The following is a 20,663-nucleotide window of genomic DNA, read 5'->3' on the forward strand; positions in this document are numbered from 1 at the left end:
GATAAAGCAGATATAATATTATTTAGATAGATATTAATTTCGAGTAGATAATGTTTCTAAAATATCAAATAATTTACCTATCCGGATAAACCTCGCTCAGCTGATTTTAAGCTCCCACTTACCCCATGACCAACACTAAATCCACGATATTCTCTCTCAACTATTTCCATTGCAAAACTGCCCATTTCATCTCATCTCATCTCTCTTCTCAACATCCAATCTCCGGCTATGGCGACGAGGGTCGACGAGGTTGAGGAGTCGGAGATTTCGAGCATGGAAGACGGGGTGGCCGCCTCCGCCGCCCGCACGCCCGGCGGCTTCATAGGCTTTTGCTCCTCGCCTTCTGTCGTCACCACTGCGCAAAAGGTTGGCGAATTCATCCACTTTTGCGTTCGTAGAAGTCGTGGCAGTACCAACGATTAACCCTTCTCTTTTGCCGATTTTCTCTTGACGTGGTCACTTCCAATGACTTTTGCATGGCTTGTGTAATTCGATCACGCACGTGAAAAAAGTTGATAGCGGAGGTGATCGGTACGTACTTTGTCATCTTCGCCGGCTGCGGCTCCGTGGCCGTGAACAAGATATACGGGCAAGTGACGTTCCCGGGAATATGCGTCACGTGGGGGCTCATCGTCATGGTCATGATCTACACCGTCGGACACATCTCCGGCGCACACTTCAATCCGGCCGTCACCATCACTCTCGCCGCGTTCCGGCGGTTTCCGTTTCGGGAGGTGAGTGGCCATATTTCAATTTCGAGTTTATGGATTTTGAATTGAAAGCTCATTAGTATCATGAACGGCAGGGGAAATGTGAATGGTCTTTTAGTAGATTAATCTCCTTCTCCTCTTGCTTAAGAGCCATCTGTTAGATGGCATATTTCTGTTGCATTGGCTACTTTTTGGGGGAGACATTAGTAAGAGGAACATAAGAAATAGATCTGGTTTCTAGCAAATCTTACCTAATTGTACATGGAGAGACGGGGCAAAATATTACATTTTGATTTTGTGAAGTGTTCAAATCTTAACCAGAATATAACTAGTTAAGAACAGATGTTATGTGGTCGAAATTAAATATGGTGTTGTTATAGGTTCCACTGTACATAGTAGCCCAGCTCATGGGATCGATACTCGCGAGCGCCACCCTCACCGGAATCATGGACGTGACTCCTAACGCTTTCTTCGGGACGGTACCGGCCGGATCCTGCGGCCAGTCTCTATCGGTCGAGATCGTCATCTCCTTCCTTTTGATGTTCGTCATCTCCGGCGTAACGACGGATAACAGAGCGGTTCGCTTCCTCTATCACGAGCTCGTTTCAGCGCCCCGTTTTCGCACCGTCTGATCGTGCATGGTTTGGCCCTTTTTGTAAGGTAATTTTGGGATGGATCGATTCACGCGTGTTATCGATGTTTTGACAGAGAGGAGAACTCGGAGGAATCGCGGTCGGGATGACGATAATGCTGAACGTCTTCGTTGGTGGGTGAGTCTCTGATCCAATCTCATTACCCTATTTGCCCATATCCCTGCAATCAACAAAGCTCGATTTGATTCACAGGCCAATATCGGGAGCTTCGATGAACCCGGCAAGGAGCCTTGGACCAGCCATCGTGAAGCACACCTACAAAGGTATATGGCTGTACATAACTGGGCCGATCATCGGAGCCCTAGCCGGGGCGTTCGCGTACAATCTGATCCGGTTCACGGACAAGCCGCTCCGGGACATCGCCAAGAGCAACGCCCTCCTGAGGACCATCTCCATGAACAGCCACCCGTGAAGCCAAGGGCCTGCATGTCGAGTGGGATCATCCTGTTCCGTGTCCTCCGCTTTTCTCAGCTAGTTTCATATTCGCCTCGTCATTTTCTCTTGAACGGGAAATCGAGAAGTGAACTTTTTAGGTGTCGTTCTTCAGTATGGACCCAAATTTATTTCGGACTGTATGCTATTATTACTTATATGACTTGCACCGAAGCTGATTCTCCGTCCCCTATTCGCGTTAGTAAATTACGGCCGTAATGGTTGATCTTGATATAAAAATAAGTTGGACTAATAAATTCTTATAATTGGCAAGTTTTTTTTAACATACGAAACATATAAAAAAAACATTTACGTGGTCGATGGATTAAAATATTCGTATGGAAAAATCATAGACATATTGCACTTGTGCCAATTCAGTATTAAATCTTTTGATTGTGTCGATTCGGTCCTAAATTTTTTGAGGATTTGCCAATATAGTCGTTCCGGCCAATTTTGACCGAATAACGCCGACATAGTGGTCTAGTCGGTGCTGGCTGTTCATGTGGCATATCGAATGTGCATAATTATTTTTATTTTTTTTTATTTCTTCCTTATCGTGGCCTGTCTCAAGTGATTGCCGGAGAGAGCTAGGCAAGGGTCACCCTCGCCAGCCATAGGAGAGCGAGGGTTGTCAAGCCCTTGTCAACCGTAAAAGAAGAAGAAGAAGAAGAGATTAAAGAATTTAAAGAAATATAAAAAAAATTGAAAAAAAAACTATCCACATCAAGCATCGGCGGTACCACGTAGGATGGTCAGCCACGTCAATAATTTTAAGTAAAAAAAGATTGAATGGACTACCAAATTGCTAAAATGTATAAGACTAAATTGATAAAGTTAAATGGTTTAGGGCTAAATTGACACAAATATAATAAATTTAAGATTTTTTTTATAGTAATTTTCTCTATTTGTACGTGTTTAAATGATCTTCATGTACATCGAGCAATCAGTTAATATTTACGTATATAAGTAAGTTTCACAATATACAAAAATATACAAAAAGCTTTCTGGAAATCTGAATGAAAATGCATGTGAGGATGCCCTTCTAGGAATAAAATTGATCGTGACGGGAAGAAACCGAATGCTACAGATCCAATGAAACTGTCGTGCATCATGGCGTCTACCTGCCCATAACGACAACGTACACATTGTATACATGTATATAATATATATGGTCTAAGGTCATTATGTTGTCACTTGTCCGAATTACAAGGCTGTGATGTTAACCCATGCCATGCAGAAAACCACACGCCATTTAAATAATTTTGTAATTAGCAGGTTCATTAGGTCTGGAAAATAATTAATTACTCGCTCGCGATGTCGATCCCTCATCTCTCGATTCTTCCGCATTTTCTCGGGGTCATATTAACGAGCGCGAAGGTTGCGCTGCGCGGCTAGCAATATCGCGAGCGGTGAAAATCCGTCCGATGCTCGAATCGCGACATGTTTTTTCATTATATTAATTGAAAAATTAGGCTAAAGAAATATTTTTTATTATATTAATTATGAGAATTAGGCCAAAGGGAAAAGCTAATTAACCCCTTTTTCTTAGTCACTGCAATAATATTTGTTTTTTTTTTCCCATTTTTGTTTGGCAATCTTCATCACTGTGTTCATAAACCCAGAGAGAGAGAGAGAGAGAGAGAGAGAGAGCGAGACAGAGAGAGGGTACGGAAGGAACCCAGGTCCCCGGCTGCCCTTCACTTTTTACTTTCTCTCTCACTTTCCCGAGAAAGTAGAGACCCGATCGGATAGCATCGAAACCCGAGTCGTCGATTCACATCGAGATTCGGCTGTCTCTGAGAGAGAGAGAGAGAGAGAGAGAGAGTTCGCGTTTGGATGGGGGATCCGCTGGAGAGATTGGGTTCGGATTCCGCGACGGCGATGGGGATCGATACCCCCACGAAGGACGGCGAGCTCGGCATGGAGATCGACGGCGCGGCTCCCTTCAGGGAGAACGCCGCCACCGCCGAGGACTGGCGGAAGGCCCTCAACAAGGTGGTCCCCGCCGTGGTCGTGCTGCGGACCACGGCCTGCCGCGCCTTCGACACGGAGGCGGCGGGTGCCAGCTACGCCACCGGCTTCGTCGTCGACAAGCAGCGCGGGATCATCCTCACCAACCGGCACGTCGTCAAGCCCGGTAAGTCGGTGACATTTGATTCTTACTCGAATGGGAGAACGTGTGTTTCTGTCTTAGCTGTGAAGCAAGTATTATCATTTGGTTCTCAGTATGCTGATCGATGATTCGTTGGTTTTAGTTTCCACATGGAAATGTGGTGAATAGCGAGGATTCTAGAGTTTTGTATCCTTGAGAAGGGAGTTTTTTTTTTTTTAATTGCTGCGAAAAGAAAATAATTAAGTTATTGCTAGATTTATCTAATGAAGAAATGCATGTTTGCGGAAGAAATTTTGATAGTTCAACAGTTATCCAATTCAAAGGTGGCTTCTTCCCAATCATTTGTGGTGAGAGCTTTTAGATGATTATCTGTCTGGTCATAATCAGGCAATGTGAAGAGTTCCTGGCCCCTACCTTATGAATTTTTTTAAAGCCGGAGCTGGGAAGAGAAATTACACCAGCTGCTCCCCAGAGTTTTAGTTTTCAATTTTCTTCTTTTTCAAGTTCTAACTTTAAATGCCCGAGAGAAGCTAATCACTTATGTTCTTGTGGAAATGACATACGTTCTCGTTGAATTTTAATTATGATAGCTATGCACTTTTACAGGACCGGTAGTTGCAGAGGCTATGTTTGTCAATCGCGAGGAGATTCCAGTGTTTCCCGTTTACAGAGATCCGGTGAGTCTGACTGTCCTGGGGTATCCTCCTTGTCTTCTGCACTATAAAACTCAGTGCAGGATGTTACTGGATGCTCTTTACTGTCTAGAATGAGGCCAAATATCAGACTAGTTAACTAGATAGAGATTTTGCTTGTTGAAGGCTAATTTAGTCGAACAAAGATTGGTTCTTGAAGTGGAAAAAGCTTTTAGTAGTGGCTATATGAGGCCAGTAGCTTATTGGCCAGGGAGGCACACATTGGAAGTAGGATTGTGGCAAAAGGAAAAGTAATGTGAATGTTCTGGAAGGTCGCTTATTCTGGGTGTGCGAGCCCATCACAACATACTAAGCAACTTTATTTTGAGGAAAAAGCTATAAAAGGTGTGTGGGATGATGTTTACTGAACAAGTCTTTTGTAAAGGTTCTCTTCTTCTTTACGTGTGACACATGTTTTTCTGACTTGCTGTTATTTTTTTTTCCTCTAGCAAGAAGGATTTTTGCCTGTTGACTCTGATTTGCTTCTTCGTCCTTAAAAAGGACTAGATAACTTCCTCCTCGACATCTCTTAATAAGCAGAGTAATTCCTCTGCTCTTTTGGATTTCTGATCGCCTCCCAAAGATGCGTATCTGCATAACCTTTTTAGAATAGCTTATGTCAGCAACTTCTATGTCTCTCATGATGAAAACCTTTTCATTCTCAATCTCAATGCATGTGTTTTGCTGCTATGGAGGGATTCTTGCATTATCAACAAATGATCCATTTCATATAGATTGGGAAAATACTGTCTGTCAAGTTCAACTATATGATTCACTGGAACTTAGGGCTTGGAGCGAGACGTGCAAAAAATCTAGCAGTAGCGAGTTAGAATTAAATGTCGTCACTATAGCGGTGAATCAATGCAAAGCTGGATTAGGTCTTTTCATATTCCTTATTTATTGAGAAATATGTTTGGTTTCACATAATCTGATAGAATGAGCGGATCAGGTTCAAATATTATGTCTTTGTGGACTGCCAGGACCAATGAAGTTAGGCTCTCTGGAATTTATGCCATCTAATATTAATTTGAGATAACAAAGTGCAGATGGATGTACAGCGTTTTTCTGCATGGATGTTAATAATGGGTCGGGATCTCACATAATGTTCTCCTTTGTAGCACGTCATGCTGGATGATGCTTATCACTGAGTATGGAGATCTTTTCATTGCCCATCTGAGTGCCATGTATTTGTCCGATTGTTCTCTTTCTGTTTAAGTTGTGGATTCCATATTTTAATAGTGGCTCTTGATTTCCACTTTTGTTGTTGATATCGTCTTCATGTTATAGAAACTTATGTGTTGTAATTTCTCATAGGTTCATGATTTTGGCTTCTTTCGCTATGATCCTAATGCAGTCCAATTCCTAGATTATGAGGAAATTCCACTTGCTCCTGAGGCTGCATGTGTTGGATTGGAGATTAGAGTTGTTGGTAATGACAGTGGGGAGAAGGTACGTAACAAGCAACTGCAGTTATTTGTTTATCCCCAGATATATTTTATGTGACACTCTTCTTTTGGCTTTCTTTGTCTGGCAAGAGGATGATTGTTAGTAATGTTTTTCGGGGAACTTTTAGGCACCCATTAGCTCCTAGCCCAGTAACAGGTGAAGTGGAACAAGATATTATTATTGCAGATGACCATTTTGTCCTCTATTAAATGAATGAGGGAATCTCTTGCTTTTTAACCCTACTTTTGCTTATGGCACGATAGGATGGGACATGATGGCATAGGAAATCAATCTCATTTTCTAACATCACATTCTTTGTTTGGAGAATGATGGAAGATGAAGCCAGAGGAGCTTATCTGGCTAATTTTACTGCCCATTTCTGATTTGTTCTTTTGCTCTTAGGGAGAAAAACCCGGTTTAGTTGACATGCATTCCTATTCAGTTTAGGAACGCACCATGTAGGACTCATATGAATATAGTAAAGGAACAAGAAACAAACTCACTACCAGTCGTCTAGTGTTATTCAGCATGCATGGCCAGCGTTGGACTTTGGCCATCGAGTTTTACTGGTTTGCAAGTGTCGTCTAGAGAGTGACTTGCATGAAGTTATGGCCATGATATGATTTTCCCTTGCTCAGCCAATCGGCTGATTGAGGCAAGATGGATGTGGCTTGACTTGGATTTTGACATTCAAGTTGTGACCAAATAGTGGTAAAACTGGATGATGTAATTGGGGTTGGGGGTTAGAGAGCTAGGGAGGGAGGGAGATGGTCACTCTCGACAACGACAGTGGAATTTGGAAGTGATTGTCGACATTCTTCAGTTTTTATTCTCTTTTTCCTAATCTTAGTTTTGTTGTATGAAGGCCTTTTTCCATCCACAAATACATCGAGGAGTTTTCAGTTATATCCATCTCTAAAGCTCACATGCTTCTCACTTATTGACAGAAAAGTTGATTGGACTAACAGTTAAGGGCTGAGAGTAGTTGTAACTGTTCACTTTTAGCCATTAAGTACAACACTCCTAAAATTTAGCTGGGTAAAGTGCTACATTTAGTGGAGACATGAAATCTTCTTTCGTCTTCAGCTATATCCTTTTTGACAAATGGGAATATTATAGTGACAGTCATCTACTAGTATTCAGCATGCATGGCCAGCGTTATACTTTGGCCATCAACGAGTTTTACTAGTTTGCAATTGTTGTCTAGAGAGTGAATTGCATGAAGTGGTGGCCGTGATATGATTTTTCCTTGCTCAGCCAATCAGCTGATTGAGGCAAGATGGATGTGGCTCGACTTGGATTTTAACATTCAAGGTGTGACCAAAGAGTGGTAAAACTGGATGATGTAATTGGGGTCGGGGGTTAGAGAGCGAGGGAGGGAGGGAGATGGTCACTCTGAACAACGACAGTGGAATTTGGATGTGATTGTCGACCTTCTTCAGTTTTTATTCTCTTTTTCCTAATCTTAGTGTTGTTGTACAAATGCTTTTTTCCATCCTCAAATGCATCGAGGAGTTTTCAGTTATTTCCCATCTCTAAAGTTCACATGCATCTAACTTATTGGCAGAAAAGTTGATTGGACTAAAAGTTAAGGGCTGAGGGTAGTTGTAACTTTTGCACTTTTAGGTATTAAGTACAACACTCCGAAATTTAGCTGGGTAAAGTGCTGCATTTAGTGGAGACATGAAATCTTGTTTCATCCTCAGCTATATCCTTTCTGATAAATGGGAATATTATAGTGACAGCAGCTGATGCAATTTCACAGAGTTACTTAAAGGAGCCTCATCTTTTGATGTTTTTATGCTTTCTTTCTCATAAGCAATTAGAAGCACCACTCCTAGGCTATGTTAGAGCCTTCGACATTATCTATCAGCAAGATTGCTGCTTGCTTGTACCCTGCTTTGGTTTTCTTTATCACTAACAGTGACATTGATTTTGGTCCTTGCATTGATCTTTCACCTATAGGACCAACAACGAGGAAAAGAAATATACTTCTTATTCTATTTCATCTATTTAATGATATAAGTCTTACATCAGCTCTATCGGCTAATAACACTTTTATTTGTCAGGTTTCTATATTGGCTGGAACTCTTGCTCGCTTGGATAGAGATGCTCCTCACTACAAGAAGTGCGTTCTACTTTGGTTTATTCTACTTTGGTTTATTTAACTATTTGCTAGCATCAATTTGGTGCTAAATGATGCTATGTACTGATTTTTAATCTGTTTTTCCTCCATTGGAGTTGGAGTCTTAAAGAGCTTCTTTAATTAAAGGTTCTCATCAGAACAAGTTGATCAACTATGTTGGAATTCTCTCAGAGATTGCTTGCTCACGATTACTTGATAAAAAAAAAAAAACTCATCTCCCCTTCTTTAATGTAGCGGTCAAAGTAAACTGATTTGGGGAACAAATTACTACATGAAATTGACTTTAGTATTTGGTTAGCTTTCTTTAGTAAGCATGAAAATTAGATGTCATGTTTTTATCATTTACTGGTACTTTCTCATACCTTTTGGTTTACCTTACTGTTAACTTTGTCAGTAGGGTCAATAACAATGATTATTTGGTGCAGGGATGGATACAATGATTTCAACACATTCTACATCCAAGTAGGTTACTTTCTTTGTCTGTAAAAGAGCTATTTTACTGTAAATTGGGTTGCCAGAGTGTTAATTCTTTGATTTTACTTGGTCAAGTAACCTACCGTGGCATAAATTTTAGAGGACAAATTTGACATAATGTGGATTTTCATAGTTAGGTAAAATTAATTTTTGCTTGATTTTAGCCATGATGACAGATATATATAAGTGAGAGCAATCAAGCATGTGACTTTTCTATAATTGGGATAGGGAACATCAAGCGTGCTAGTTGGGCTATCCTGTTTACTCGGTTCTGTTGTAGAAGTTGTTCAGTTTGCAGTTTGTGGATTCTCTTTTTTTTTGGGTATCTGAGATAGTGTCATGTTCTTTGTCACCTTATTTTCAGGCTGCTTCCGGAACAAAAGGTGGTTCAAGTGGCTCCCCCGTAATTGATTGGCAAGGTAGGGCAGTAGCCTTGAATGCTGGGAGCAAGACTTCAAGTGCATCGGCATTCTTTTTACCTTTAGAACGAGTAAGTTCACCTGCTTTTACAATTATTACTAGTTCCTTTGTAGTTCTGTTAAGCACCTGTGAAGTATTTCAATCTGTTGCTTGTGGCTCTTCTCAGGTGGTAAGAGCATTGGAATTTCTTCAGAAGGGAAGAGATTCACATGGAAATAAATGGGAGGCTGTCTCTATTCCGCGGGGAACACTTCAGGTAAGTCAGGACACAAATATTAGTTCTATCAGTGCTTTTGTTTTTGCTTCACCAGTCACATATCAAATCAATGGACCCTAAATAAAGCTTAAGCTTGACTAGCAAACCAATGTAGACTCATTCTTCTCGGCAAGTTGAACCATGTTTAAAAACCAGTCTTCTGCATCCACTCGTTCAAATGGGATTTTCCTGTGGGAGTCTTGTTCCTCTTTATTTTGAACGAGGTTAGTATCACATGTTACTCGTAACATGAGCTCAACATGTTCCATGATATACCCATGCAGAACAGTCTTGGCTTTCACCCAATAAGTCAGTTAATTCTACCTCAGAACTTTCTTTTAGCAAGGTGCTAGCATTAGTAGATTCATTACCATTCCCCAAGTTAACTTCCTCAAGGGTTGGTATGTTCCAATGAAGGAAGGATTAAGATCTTTGGTGATAATTATGATACAAAGCATATATTTCTTATGGATGCAACATCTCAGAGTTACCAACCTAGAAGAGAAGATAATTTGGTCGTACAGTTACGTTGGATGACAGAAGATGTATTCTTAATGCAAGCTATCTCTGTCTGTACAAAGAAAGTCATATGAAAATATGATCATATGAAAGCAGGGATGGATAAGTTATTTGGCCAAACAACTCTTCGTGGTCTGAAGGAGGCAGTTTTCTGGCTCAGTCTTTATGAACTTTAGTAGTTATCTATACCTTCTGTATTGCTAATTCTGCAGCTATCATTAGCCTATAATTTGGTGGCAATTTGTTTAGAGCCAGCAGGTTGGGCAGCGAGAAAGTTTTTGTTTCTACACAGCAATATGCCTTCTTAATCTGTGAGCTATAAGTAGTCTCAGGATGATCAGTTTCTGCTATCGGTATGATTCATATGATGTAGGTGACTTTCCTTCATAAAGGATTTGATGAGATACGTCGATTGGGTCTTAGGAGCGAGACAGAGCAGGTATATATGGCTCTTAATTTTTGGAGGCATTTGCTATATCTTTTTTCAGAAAATTTTCATTAATATCTCCTTCTTGTTATCCTTTGAATGATTAGATGGTTCGCCATGCATCTCCACCTGGGGAAACTGGCATGCTAGTTGTTGACTCTGTGGTAAGATAGGTTCTGTTGGTTCTCAACTGTGCCTATTGATATACGAGGGACTTAGCATTGGACCTATTGCAGGTACCTGGTGGTCCTGCACACAAACATTTGGAACCTGGCGATGTGCTGATCCGGGTGAATGGGGAAGTAAGTTTGACTTAAGATATGCATACTGGTTTGGTGGACTATAGTAAAACGTGGATGTTGCTTTAAAACCTTTTCAAATAGTGAAATTCCACGTCTTGTATCTGCTTATTGGACAAGTCAGATACTTCAATTTTCCTTTGTGGTTGGCAGTGCTGTTTATTTAGTTTGTTGCACACATTGGCTGATAACGATAATTAAAAGAGTTCCTTGATGGAAACAAATTGTTGTAGATGGTACGGTACTTTGTCAAAAATGTTGTTTTAAAGTTCATTTTTCATCCTCAGTTCATTGGTTTTATTTTTGAATTGGGAAAGTTATTATATAAGTGAAACATGTGACTAAATAATATCGTTGTGCTAATTATCACCTTGACATAATAGAATCATATTGATTTATGGGAATGCTCTTTGTTATAGTCTTTTCCAGTATGTGAACTAAATATAACTGGAGGTCAAGTTGTTGCGAGCCTATTATGTTAATGTCTTGACTGCTGTGAATCTTTGTGCAGGTGATTACTCAATTTCTTAAAATGGAAACTTTACTTGATGACGGCGTTGAACATGAGATTGAACTACTGATCGAAAGAGGTGGCATTCCCGCCACTGTTAACCTTATGGTATGATTGTGATTGCAGCCTTTCTTTAGGTCATGTGATAGCTATTTTGCTTTTGTTTACCTGGATGCTGTGCTGTAAATTTGACTTTCTGACCTTTGGACTTATTTTTGTAGCTTTAACTCAGCTGGATAAATCGAATTTTAAGAAGAAATTAGGCGTTAATGCTTGTTTGTCTAAAGTTCATTGGGATGAGACTTTACTGTTTTGCCATCTATTTCTCACTGGGAATATTCAATTTTCAGGTTCAGGATCTGCATTCGATAACCCCTGACCACTTCTTAGAAGTAAGTGGTGCAGTAATACACCCTCTCTCATATCAGCAGGTAGGAGAGATTCTCCTTTTCTCTTGGTCAAATTCGAGGCTCATGCAAAAAATGCACATGTATCTCATAGAATCTTTTTACTATGTTGAACAACGGTTTTCAGCCATAAGTTAAGCTGAGGCAAGCAATGTAGTTAAAATGTATATCAAGCATCATGTGTTTTTTTCCCTTTCCCATGTGAGTGAGCCAAACCTCACATGTGAAACATGGCATGTCGATACAATCACATCAATTAAAATTGGAGGACGTATGAGAGTAAAAGAAGTTGGGATTTGCACCCTTTGATATGAAGCTTTGGTACCATGATGAACAATTGGATTCCAATAAAGGTTAAGCTAGGAAACTTGGCCATTCTATAAACTAAGTACTCATCTTAATAACTTGTACCTGCAGATCTGTTATGTTATCCATGTTCTTGTGTACTTCCATGGCATGTAGTCTGATTCCTCTGCTGCAATGGTTGCTTTTACCACATCGTTCTTGGTGTGTCATTCTGGAGTGCCTGCTAAATGATCCCGTCTTTTTCCCTCAAGAACAAATGTTCCTCATCTGTCGTGAAAACCATTTTAAGCTCACTTTTCCTTTAGTGAGAACACCCAGGTTGACTTTGTCTGGCATGATATTTAGTATTTTGCTTAGAGAATCACATTTGCTTAATGCTTTGTTTGAGGCGATTAATTTGTCTGATTTGTTTAGCACTGATAACTTATTGACCTCTGTTTAACACAGGCTAGAAATTGTCGGTTCCGCTGTGGTCGGGTCTACGTTGCAGAACCAGGGTATGTAGTGCATCTAAAGATTCAATTTGTATATCACTTAGTAATTAGTATCTGCATGTTGCCTTTTAATTATGCCTTTTATGTGGAAGCAACTTGTCTTAATCTCCGTTTAGAAGACTTTATTTTGAGCGTATACTCATGTGCTTGGTACAAATATATATCTATGATATATGTGCACATTTTTAGTTGAGGACAGCTGTATTGGAAAGATCATCAATCGTCTTGAGAGTTGTTTCACTGCTTGGAATGCAAATTGCCCACATCCATATAAGTGATTGAAAATAACAAATAGTGATAATTCATTTGATGTTCGCATATAATGTTTCTTTAATTTTCTTCATGACACAATCCAGATATATGCTCTTCAGAGCCGGAGTTCCTCGTCATGCCATTATTACGAAGTTTTCTGGTGAAGAGATTTCAGTACTTGATGATCTAATTACAGTTCTATCTAAGCTTTCTAGAGGTGCTCGTGTACCATTAGAATATATCAGTTACTTGGATCGGCATCGTACGAAGGTATATTCTGAGTTCTTTTAGTTAATTGTGGTTTCTTGAAACAGTGGTAGCATTACATTCGCTTATATCAGACCAATTACTTGATACGAAACACTGCTTTGTCCTAGAGACATGGCTGTGTGATTTCAATCATTCTGTTATGACTATAAACAGATACCATGCCCAGCACTTATATCCTATTTTTCTTCACTGGAAAGTTATTTCAAAGTCTTAAAACTGGATGATTGGCTTACTGATGCTCCAACTTGGTAGTGGGCCTTTATCTGGTTTTGGAATCACATAAAAATCAGTTGAGTGGTTATTGTTTTCTTGGATCTGCACAGAGCTTTTATAGGCTCAAGACTTGTTTTCTACCTGCAAAGGCTCCACCTTGCTATTTAGGGCCATTGAGACTAACTTCCTAGGATCTGTCGTAGGGCCAGAACAATGGAGTGCCTTAAGTTTTGTATCGGAGGCCTGCATTGATACAGTTTCACTTACTAAAGTCGCGGTAGTTGAAGGTTGCGTCTGTGATATTGATTGAAGTTTAAATTCAATGTTGATAATTTTTCCACTGGTTTGGTTCAGAATACATTGATTATGCTCAAGAACTGCCAACTAGTGCAATACAAACTATCTGAATGAGAGATCGAGGAGCTATTTTTTTGTGCGGGATAATGCTTCTACTCTAGTGTTATCAATACAGTCAAATAGTGTTATGAAGGAAGATGATGTCGAACAGTGTTGAAAATCTTATTGATTTTATTCTCCTGTTCTCATTTTGTGTCATGGGTTCAGTTACACAGCTTTAAAATTGGGAAAAAATATATTTTAGACTTACTCGTTTTATGTGTGCTTGTACTGCCTGCAGTCTGTACTGGTTACAGTTGATCGCCATGAGTGGTATGCTCCTCCACAATTATATAGTCGTGATGATAGTACTGGTTTGTGGTCAATAAGGACTGCCTTTCAACCTCCGCCTCCCCTACCACATTCTTCTATACTCGATGGTGATCTGGTGCTAGCCAAGCAAGCAGCTTGTACTGCTGAGGTCACAATGGAACAAGTTGATCAGGAGAGGAGACAAGAGTTGATTGATGGTGTTGCTAGCATGGAAACAAATGATGGACATTCTTCTGAAGGTTCCCATGCTCAAGATGAATCAGATATTGGAAAGAAGAAAAGACGTGTGGAAGAAGATTTATCAGCTGATGGGGCAGCTGCCGACTATTCATTGCTTGATAATAGGGAACTGGAGTTGAAGGATACCAGGAATGGGGACAGTACAGTTGTGACAGATTATCAAAGTCCACCGGCATCATCAGCGAATGCTTCATATGCTGAACATGTGATAGAGCCTACTCTAGTAATGTTTGAGGTAAGTAACTACAAAAAAATTTATTGTTGTATTTTCCAAGTTTATTGATTAATCAGACACCCTACTGCGACCTTTAACAATTTAATCCTATCTTCATAAATGTGCTTTTGGGATATCACCGTCTCCTTTCTTCCAAGTGGTGTTTTATTCTGCTACCTTCGAAAGTATCAGGATCATGTTTTAAATTAGTGACAACACTGGTGGTGGTGCTTCTTCATATGTAAATTCATGTGGATTTATCTCCATTTGATGAAGACATACTTTGAACATCTGATTTGGATGAGGTCTTATCCTCCTATCTTAGGGGCTCCAGTAGGAAGTCTTAATTTTTGCAGTTTCGCGAGATGTTTAGACATTGCTTGTGATGGCTCTCAAAATTTAATGTTATCATACTTGTACTTGCAGGTTCACGTGCCACCATCATGTATGGTAGACGGCGTCCATTCTCAACACTTCTTTGGGACTGGTGTCATTGTATACCATTCTCAAGACTTGGGATTGGTTGCAGTTGATAAAAACACAGTTGCTATATCTGTCTCTGATGTGATGCTTTCATTTGCTGCCTTTCCAATTGAAATTTCGGGGGAGGTAAATATTAGTTGATGTTAGTTATGGTGAATTCTCTTCCTTCATAATCTGATTTGTGCCACCCTTTACCTTTCGTTGCAGGTGGTTTTTCTCCACCCTGTTCACAATTTCGCTCTTGTTGCATATGATCCCTCTGCTTTGGGTCCTGTTGGCGCTTCAGCTGTTCGTGCTGCTGAACTGCTTCCTGGTATATTTAATTTTCAGTTTAGTTCTTCTTGTTCACATGAAGCTCCAGATGTTCAGAGAATATGCATTTCTCTTCTGACCATTTGAGTTTACCACTCTAAGGGATTGTATTCTTTTTTCTTTTAATTGGATCACTTCGAATGTAGCTAATCTGTCTATTGTGTTCGGGATATGATAGAATGTTATTTCTTTATATTTTAATTGTATTCTGTCTAAAACTGCTAGTAGCGTTGACATAAACACGTGACCATGTGTCAATTGCATTAAGTTGGTGTTTCATTTCCCCGAAAGTAGCTTCTAAGTCAATTACTTTAGCTGTGGCAAGATAGAATGTGCATACTTTCAACCATTAGAAGTTGCATTTACAGCAGAAAATTTCTTTTGGGTGTTCTGGTTGGATCACTTCTATTTGTCTGGCTGTCTCTGTCTCTCTGTCTGTGAAGCCGTGGATTTTTTGTCTGCCAGTTCTTGTAGTAACTTTGTTGCGACTTAAGGGGCTGGTCTTGTTGTGTTCTGCAGAGCCTACATTGCGCCGGGGTGATTCTGTCTATCTTGTGGGGCTGAGTAGAAGTCTTCAAGCAACATCAAGGAAATCCATTGTAACTAATCCTTGTGCTGCTCTTAATATTGGCTCAGCGGATTGTCCAAGATATAGAGCAATCAACATGGAAGTTATTGAGCTTGACACAGGTTTGCATAGTAGTCCATTCTTACTGCAGATCTTGGTTATCCGAATGTTGGCTTCTGTTGTAATGCGGTGTATTGCAGATTTTGGCAGTACTTTTTCTGGGGTGCTAACTGATGAGCGTGGAAGAGTTCAAGCTATATGGGGAAGCTTTTCCACTCAGGTTTGCTAATATTCTTTTGCTTCTATTAGTGATCCTTCTATGTTCTGATGCTTATTTTTCTATTTGCAGCTGAAATTTGGCTGCAGCTCCTCAGAAGATCACCAATTTGTTAGAGGTATTCCAGTTTATAGTGTAAGTGAGGTCGTCAACAAAATTGTATCTGGTGCCAAGGGGCCCCCTCTACTCATAAATGGTGCCAAAAGGCCAATGCCGCTTGTTAGGATGTTGGAGGTTGAGCTGTACCCCACACTTCTTTCCAAGGCCAGAAGTTTCGGACTGAGCGACCAATGGGTTCAAGTAGGTCCTTTCTCCCCCTTTGGCCAAAAAGCAAGTAGGGTTTTTTCCTCACAAATAGGGCATTATATACAGTCATTCTTGTGAGACTTTTTTAACAGTAAGGATATATTTTTGTGTGAGAGAAACAGCAAAGCACTAGAATTGACAGAAACAGCAGAATCGTCTACGTATAAAAAATGACATAGTTTGTCTAGACATGATAAATCCGAATAATTAAATGCTTAAATATGATTTTATGAAGCAGCAATTACCCTGGCATTTGTAGGCAGAGGATTCTGACCAGTGGCAATTATTGTAGGCTCTTGTTAAAAGAGATCCAGTTAGGCGACAAGTTCTACGCGTTAAGGGCTGTTTGGCTGGTTCAAAAGCTGAAAAAATATTGGAACAAGGCGATATGGTCCTGGCCATAAATAAGGAGCCAGTTACTTGCTTCCGCGACATAGAAAATGGTTGCCAAGCATTGGACAACTCTGATGACACTGATGGGAAGCTTAACGTGACCATTTTCCGGCAGGTGAACCATTAGATATCTTGTTCTGATTGCAAAAAAGAAAGAAAGCATACAATATCTTGTCATTTTTTGCATTCTTTACATGCCTAGGTCGTTCTGTTTTATTCAAGATTGAGGTTAACTGTGCTTATAATTTTAAGAAAGAGCTCGAGAAGTAGATGATTTTCATGTTTGAATCCTTCTTTCATTTCAGGGGCGGGAAATTGATATTCTTGTCGGGACAGATGTTAGGGATGGAAATGGTACAGCACGCGTGATTAATTGGTGTGGATGTATTGTTCAAGAACCACACTCGGCAGTCCGTGCTCTTGGATACCTTCCTGAAGAAGGGCATGGTGTGTATGTTGCTAGGTGAGTCTTGCAATATCTTTGAAGACGATACCCTGTCTCGTCTTGAATTGACAGTGATAGTATAAACTTTTCCAGCTCCACGCTTTTTCTGTATTTAAGATGATTCCGCGAGGAAGTTACAGCCCCTTTTTTCTGCTCTGCTTAATTTTGGAATACATCGAGCCTGGCGTCCCGTGGGAGAAGGATTCTTGATTGATTTTCAAATGAAATCGAGCTCTGCCTTGAGTACTCCTGCATTCCTAAGATGCTTTGTGGCCCTTAGCATCAACTAATCTATTATTTCCTTAGCTGAACCAAGCAGCTATTGCTGTACAGTCAACTGCTATGCAGTACTTACTAGTTGTTTTGATGTTTTCTAACCTTTTTCAATGTGTAAGATTGTCTCTTTGAAGCATTCTTTTTAGCTGGTTCTTGTCCTGATTTTATGCTTTAGTTTCACTTTGCCCTATATTTGGTGCTTCAAACAAGTCTCTCTTAGGATAGATAAGCGAAGAATCTCATCTTTTTCTATTTTTTTTATCTTCCAGGTGGTGTCACGGAAGTCCTGTGCATAGATATGGTCTATATGCTCTTCAATGGATTGTCGAAATTAATGGAAAGCCGACTCCTGACTTAGATGCATTTATTAGTGTGACAAAGGTACTTCTACTGTGTGCTGCGGAAGAGTTACAAGTATCATTCTGCCATATAGTGGAGAGAGTGCTCATTTCTTGTGAAAAAAGTTAAAACTAATACAGCATTATCATATTAATCTTCCATGCTACTCTCCCTGAGGTCACTGCTTTGTCCATAGCATTTTGGGAAGTAAGATCTGTTCTTTGATTTGGCTGTATTGGCGCATGTCAACCCTGTAGATATGATTGGATTGACACAGTGAGCGCAGGGTTTTTCGGTAGAATCACTTCATGCGACAGAATAATAGTTTTGGGTGGTCAAGTTTGAACATCATATAGGATAGCAATTTCTGAAATACAACCAAGACATGATATACTGGTGGGCGGTGATTCAGTGTAATTTTAACCGGCATTTAAGTAGTCCAGGTCCTCTGTCAATTCCTTAACCTCCCATATGTACTACCGCACTATGTGTTTTATTGCAGGAACAATGTGTTTTTTTTCCCCCACCAGTATATATAAAATTGATGATTGGAAAAGAGAAGTATTACAAAATTTGTTTTGGTTGCCAGTCATTCTCGGATACTGAGAATTGCGGTCATCATGAAAATGTATACGAGTTGCAGCAACTGCCATTTGTTTTGAAATGTTATTTATGGCTTTCTAAATTCTGATTGTGTACCATGAAAATCCAAAATCGTGTGCATTCGCCCAACCCTGGATGTGTTTGGCTAATGAAGCAGGTAAAGTGTACAATTGAGCTGTTATAATATTTTGTAAATCACCTTGATAGATATTTGTCAATCTTCACTTTCTTGTCATCGCCTCCCGGCATTGTTGCTTAAGTATGCCTTTGCATGTAAATTGTTCCTACCAGAGTGGGGGAGATAGATATACATGATAATATTTTACTGGTTGCAGGAGTTGGAGCATGGGGAATTTGTTCGTGTGAGGACAGTACACTTAAATGGGAAGCCGCGAGTGCTAACATTGAAGCAAGATTTGCACTATTGGCCTACATGGGAGCTGAGGTTTCACCCAGACACTGCAGTGTGGCGTCGCCAAATAGTCAAAGCATTAGTGTGATTTTGTGCAGTCTTACATAGTTGTGGGAGAGGAATGGCCGAAAAGAAGCGGCACATGCATGGAGGCGGCCTACCTAGACCATGTAAAATTTGATTCATCATCAATCCCAATTGCGTTCACTAATGCAGTGCAGTCACCATGATCATGGGCCACTATGCATCATGTGGGCATGGGAGTCTTAAGTACGAAGTCGATGGAGTTGCTATGCAAGTGGAGTACTTGTAATTTGGCAAAAACCAAAGTCACAATACATTGAGTAGAGGAAGGAAATTAATACATGCGAAGTACACTTAAGTCATTGAATTGACGCTTAAGAATAGGTTTGCTGGCGCAGATGATCCCAGGGAATTAATAGACTGCCGAAACTGACTTTGGTCAGGTGGTTTAGATGTTGCTTGAGTATCTGTAAGGCGGGAAAAGAGGCAGTTTCAGAACAGAACTTTGAATAGTCTAGACATGTGGCATGGGAATCGTTTGTTATGAAACTTTTTTATGGTGCTTGAAAATTCAGTGATCCAGACTAGAAGAAGAGGTCTTTGCTCTTCGATTCTGTACCTCCTTACACTGTACTGGACCAAGGCGCACTTGTATTTCACGATTTTAGTCTATCGATCAAACACTCTCGACGCGTTCCAAGAATGGCAAGGATCATAGACCTGGTCTTGATTTAACGATGGAAATCTGTGGATATGTTCACGGAGATCTGTCTATCGTCCGTAAGAATGTGCGAGATGATTGACATTGCAGCGCCGGAGCGATTACCCAGTCAAAAGTTTTCTAAATATCTGGACACTCCACTAAGAAGTCCGAAGAGCATGGATCCCTCAATTCATGCCTCAAATGGCAAAAATGAAGACAAGCTGCTGCAGCGTCTTCCTACTCCTATACTAATTGGTTGATCCGTTAATTCTCAGCTGGTGGCAAAACACCTTATACCTTTACTGTAATTCAAAAAACGCGAAAAAGGGAACATACGCAGTGATCTATCACATAGCCACAAGAAGAACAATATAGAGAAAGCATAGCACCACTGCAATGGTGACCATCGATTGTGAATGAATCGTTTCCGGTGATTGCGACCGGAAAGGAGGATGTTGGTAGTACCACGGGAAGTACGGCATTATTGGGTCGGGGGGGGGAGGAGGGATGGAATTCATGTACCAATTAGGTGGAGGAAAAGCATAGGGTATGTACCCAGAGTCCGGAGGCGGATAGAGGACGAAGGGCGGCGGTTGGTCGGCAAACGGCGGCAATGGCGTCGACGACGGCTGTGACAGCGGAGGAGGCGGTGATGGGCAGTCCATGGCCGCACTCGGTGGCGGAAGACAAGGATAAGGACACTCATTCGAGTATGCCGGAGCCTGTTCAGCTAGTGCAGGTTGCGCCAGCAACGAGAATTGCAAATTCAAGTGCGCCGCCACGAAGTATAAGGCAGTCCTAGTGCTTCCATGACTGTTGACCTTGGCCATTCCAGATTGAGAGAAGAGGGAGTGAGAGAAAATGGGGAATGTGTGGAGTGATGCATCAAAACGTTCGTTGAGAAAGCTTCAAAAGTGAAACTATTTGAGGTGTGGTTGGAAACACAGAAAGCAAACTCTACGTGCATGCGTATCTTCTAAGGGTCGTGATGGTAAAGAGCTCACTTTGTTGCTTTTTGTGTCACCAACCCCCTTTGGAGTTCTTTGGAAGTGTCAAGAACTCGGGAAGGTACATCTCTAGGAATTCATAAATCTCATCCACCATGATTCTCCCTCTGCTTCCAGGGACGCCAAAACCAGGAGACTCTTATGGTGAAGCAAAGCTATTTATGATGGTAGAAAAGTGACTCCTAAACGTCAAAGCTACCGCATACAGATTCAGACCCACTGAACTTGTAGCTACAGTAATTTCGCGATAAATGATCTGCTTTTTGGCCACGAAACTATGTTGGTGGCAAACGTTTCATGCCGGTATGTCTTATATTTAAGCGGCGAAATGATCTTCTTTCACGAAAAGCTT

At 40.6% G+C, this 20,663-nt stretch overlaps 3 protein-coding genes across 3 annotated transcripts; 2 read left to right on the forward strand and 1 right to left on the reverse strand.

The window, feature by feature from the left end:
* Positions 1 to 203: 203 nt before the first annotated feature.
* LOC115737203 (probable aquaporin NIP-type) lies at positions 204 to 1,887 on the forward strand. The gene is made up of 5 exons (XM_030669217.2): positions 204 to 366; positions 513 to 734; positions 1,091 to 1,288; positions 1,419 to 1,480; positions 1,556 to 1,887. Exons 1-5 carry the CDS (start codon positions 229 to 231, stop codon positions 1,773 to 1,775), a joined length of 840 nt encoding a protein of 279 aa, XP_030525077.1. The 5' UTR covers positions 204 to 228; the 3' UTR covers positions 1,776 to 1,887.
* Positions 1,888 to 3,481: 1,594 nt separating this feature from the next.
* Positions 3,482 to 18,972, forward strand: LOC115740761 (protease Do-like 7). Its single transcript, XM_030674373.2, has 24 exons — positions 3,482 to 3,932; positions 4,515 to 4,585; positions 5,915 to 6,049; positions 8,116 to 8,174; positions 8,618 to 8,654; positions 9,031 to 9,156; positions 9,253 to 9,342; positions 10,235 to 10,300; positions 10,396 to 10,452; positions 10,525 to 10,590; positions 11,099 to 11,206; positions 11,449 to 11,529; positions 12,259 to 12,308; positions 12,662 to 12,827; positions 13,678 to 14,184; positions 14,590 to 14,772; positions 14,854 to 14,959; positions 15,478 to 15,648; positions 15,727 to 15,806; positions 15,876 to 16,103; positions 16,402 to 16,617; positions 16,808 to 16,965; positions 17,493 to 17,604; positions 18,501 to 18,972. Exons 1-24 carry the CDS (start codon positions 3,632 to 3,634, stop codon positions 18,663 to 18,665), a joined length of 3,339 nt encoding a protein of 1,112 aa, XP_030530233.1. The 5' UTR covers positions 3,482 to 3,631; the 3' UTR covers positions 18,666 to 18,972.
* Positions 18,973 to 19,651: 679 nt separating this feature from the next.
* Positions 19,652 to 20,134, reverse strand: LOC115737627 (leucine-rich repeat extensin-like protein 1). The gene has a single exon (XM_030669835.2). It carries the CDS (start codon positions 20,132 to 20,134, stop codon positions 19,652 to 19,654), a length of 483 nt encoding a protein of 160 aa, XP_030525695.1.
* Positions 20,135 to 20,663: the final 529 nt, after the last annotated feature.

The sequence above is a fragment of the Rhodamnia argentea genome, chromosome 2, assembly GCF_020921035.1.
Source record: "Rhodamnia argentea isolate NSW1041297 chromosome 2, ASM2092103v1, whole genome shotgun sequence".
NCBI lineage: Eukaryota > Viridiplantae > Streptophyta > Magnoliopsida > Myrtales > Myrtaceae > Rhodamnia > Rhodamnia argentea.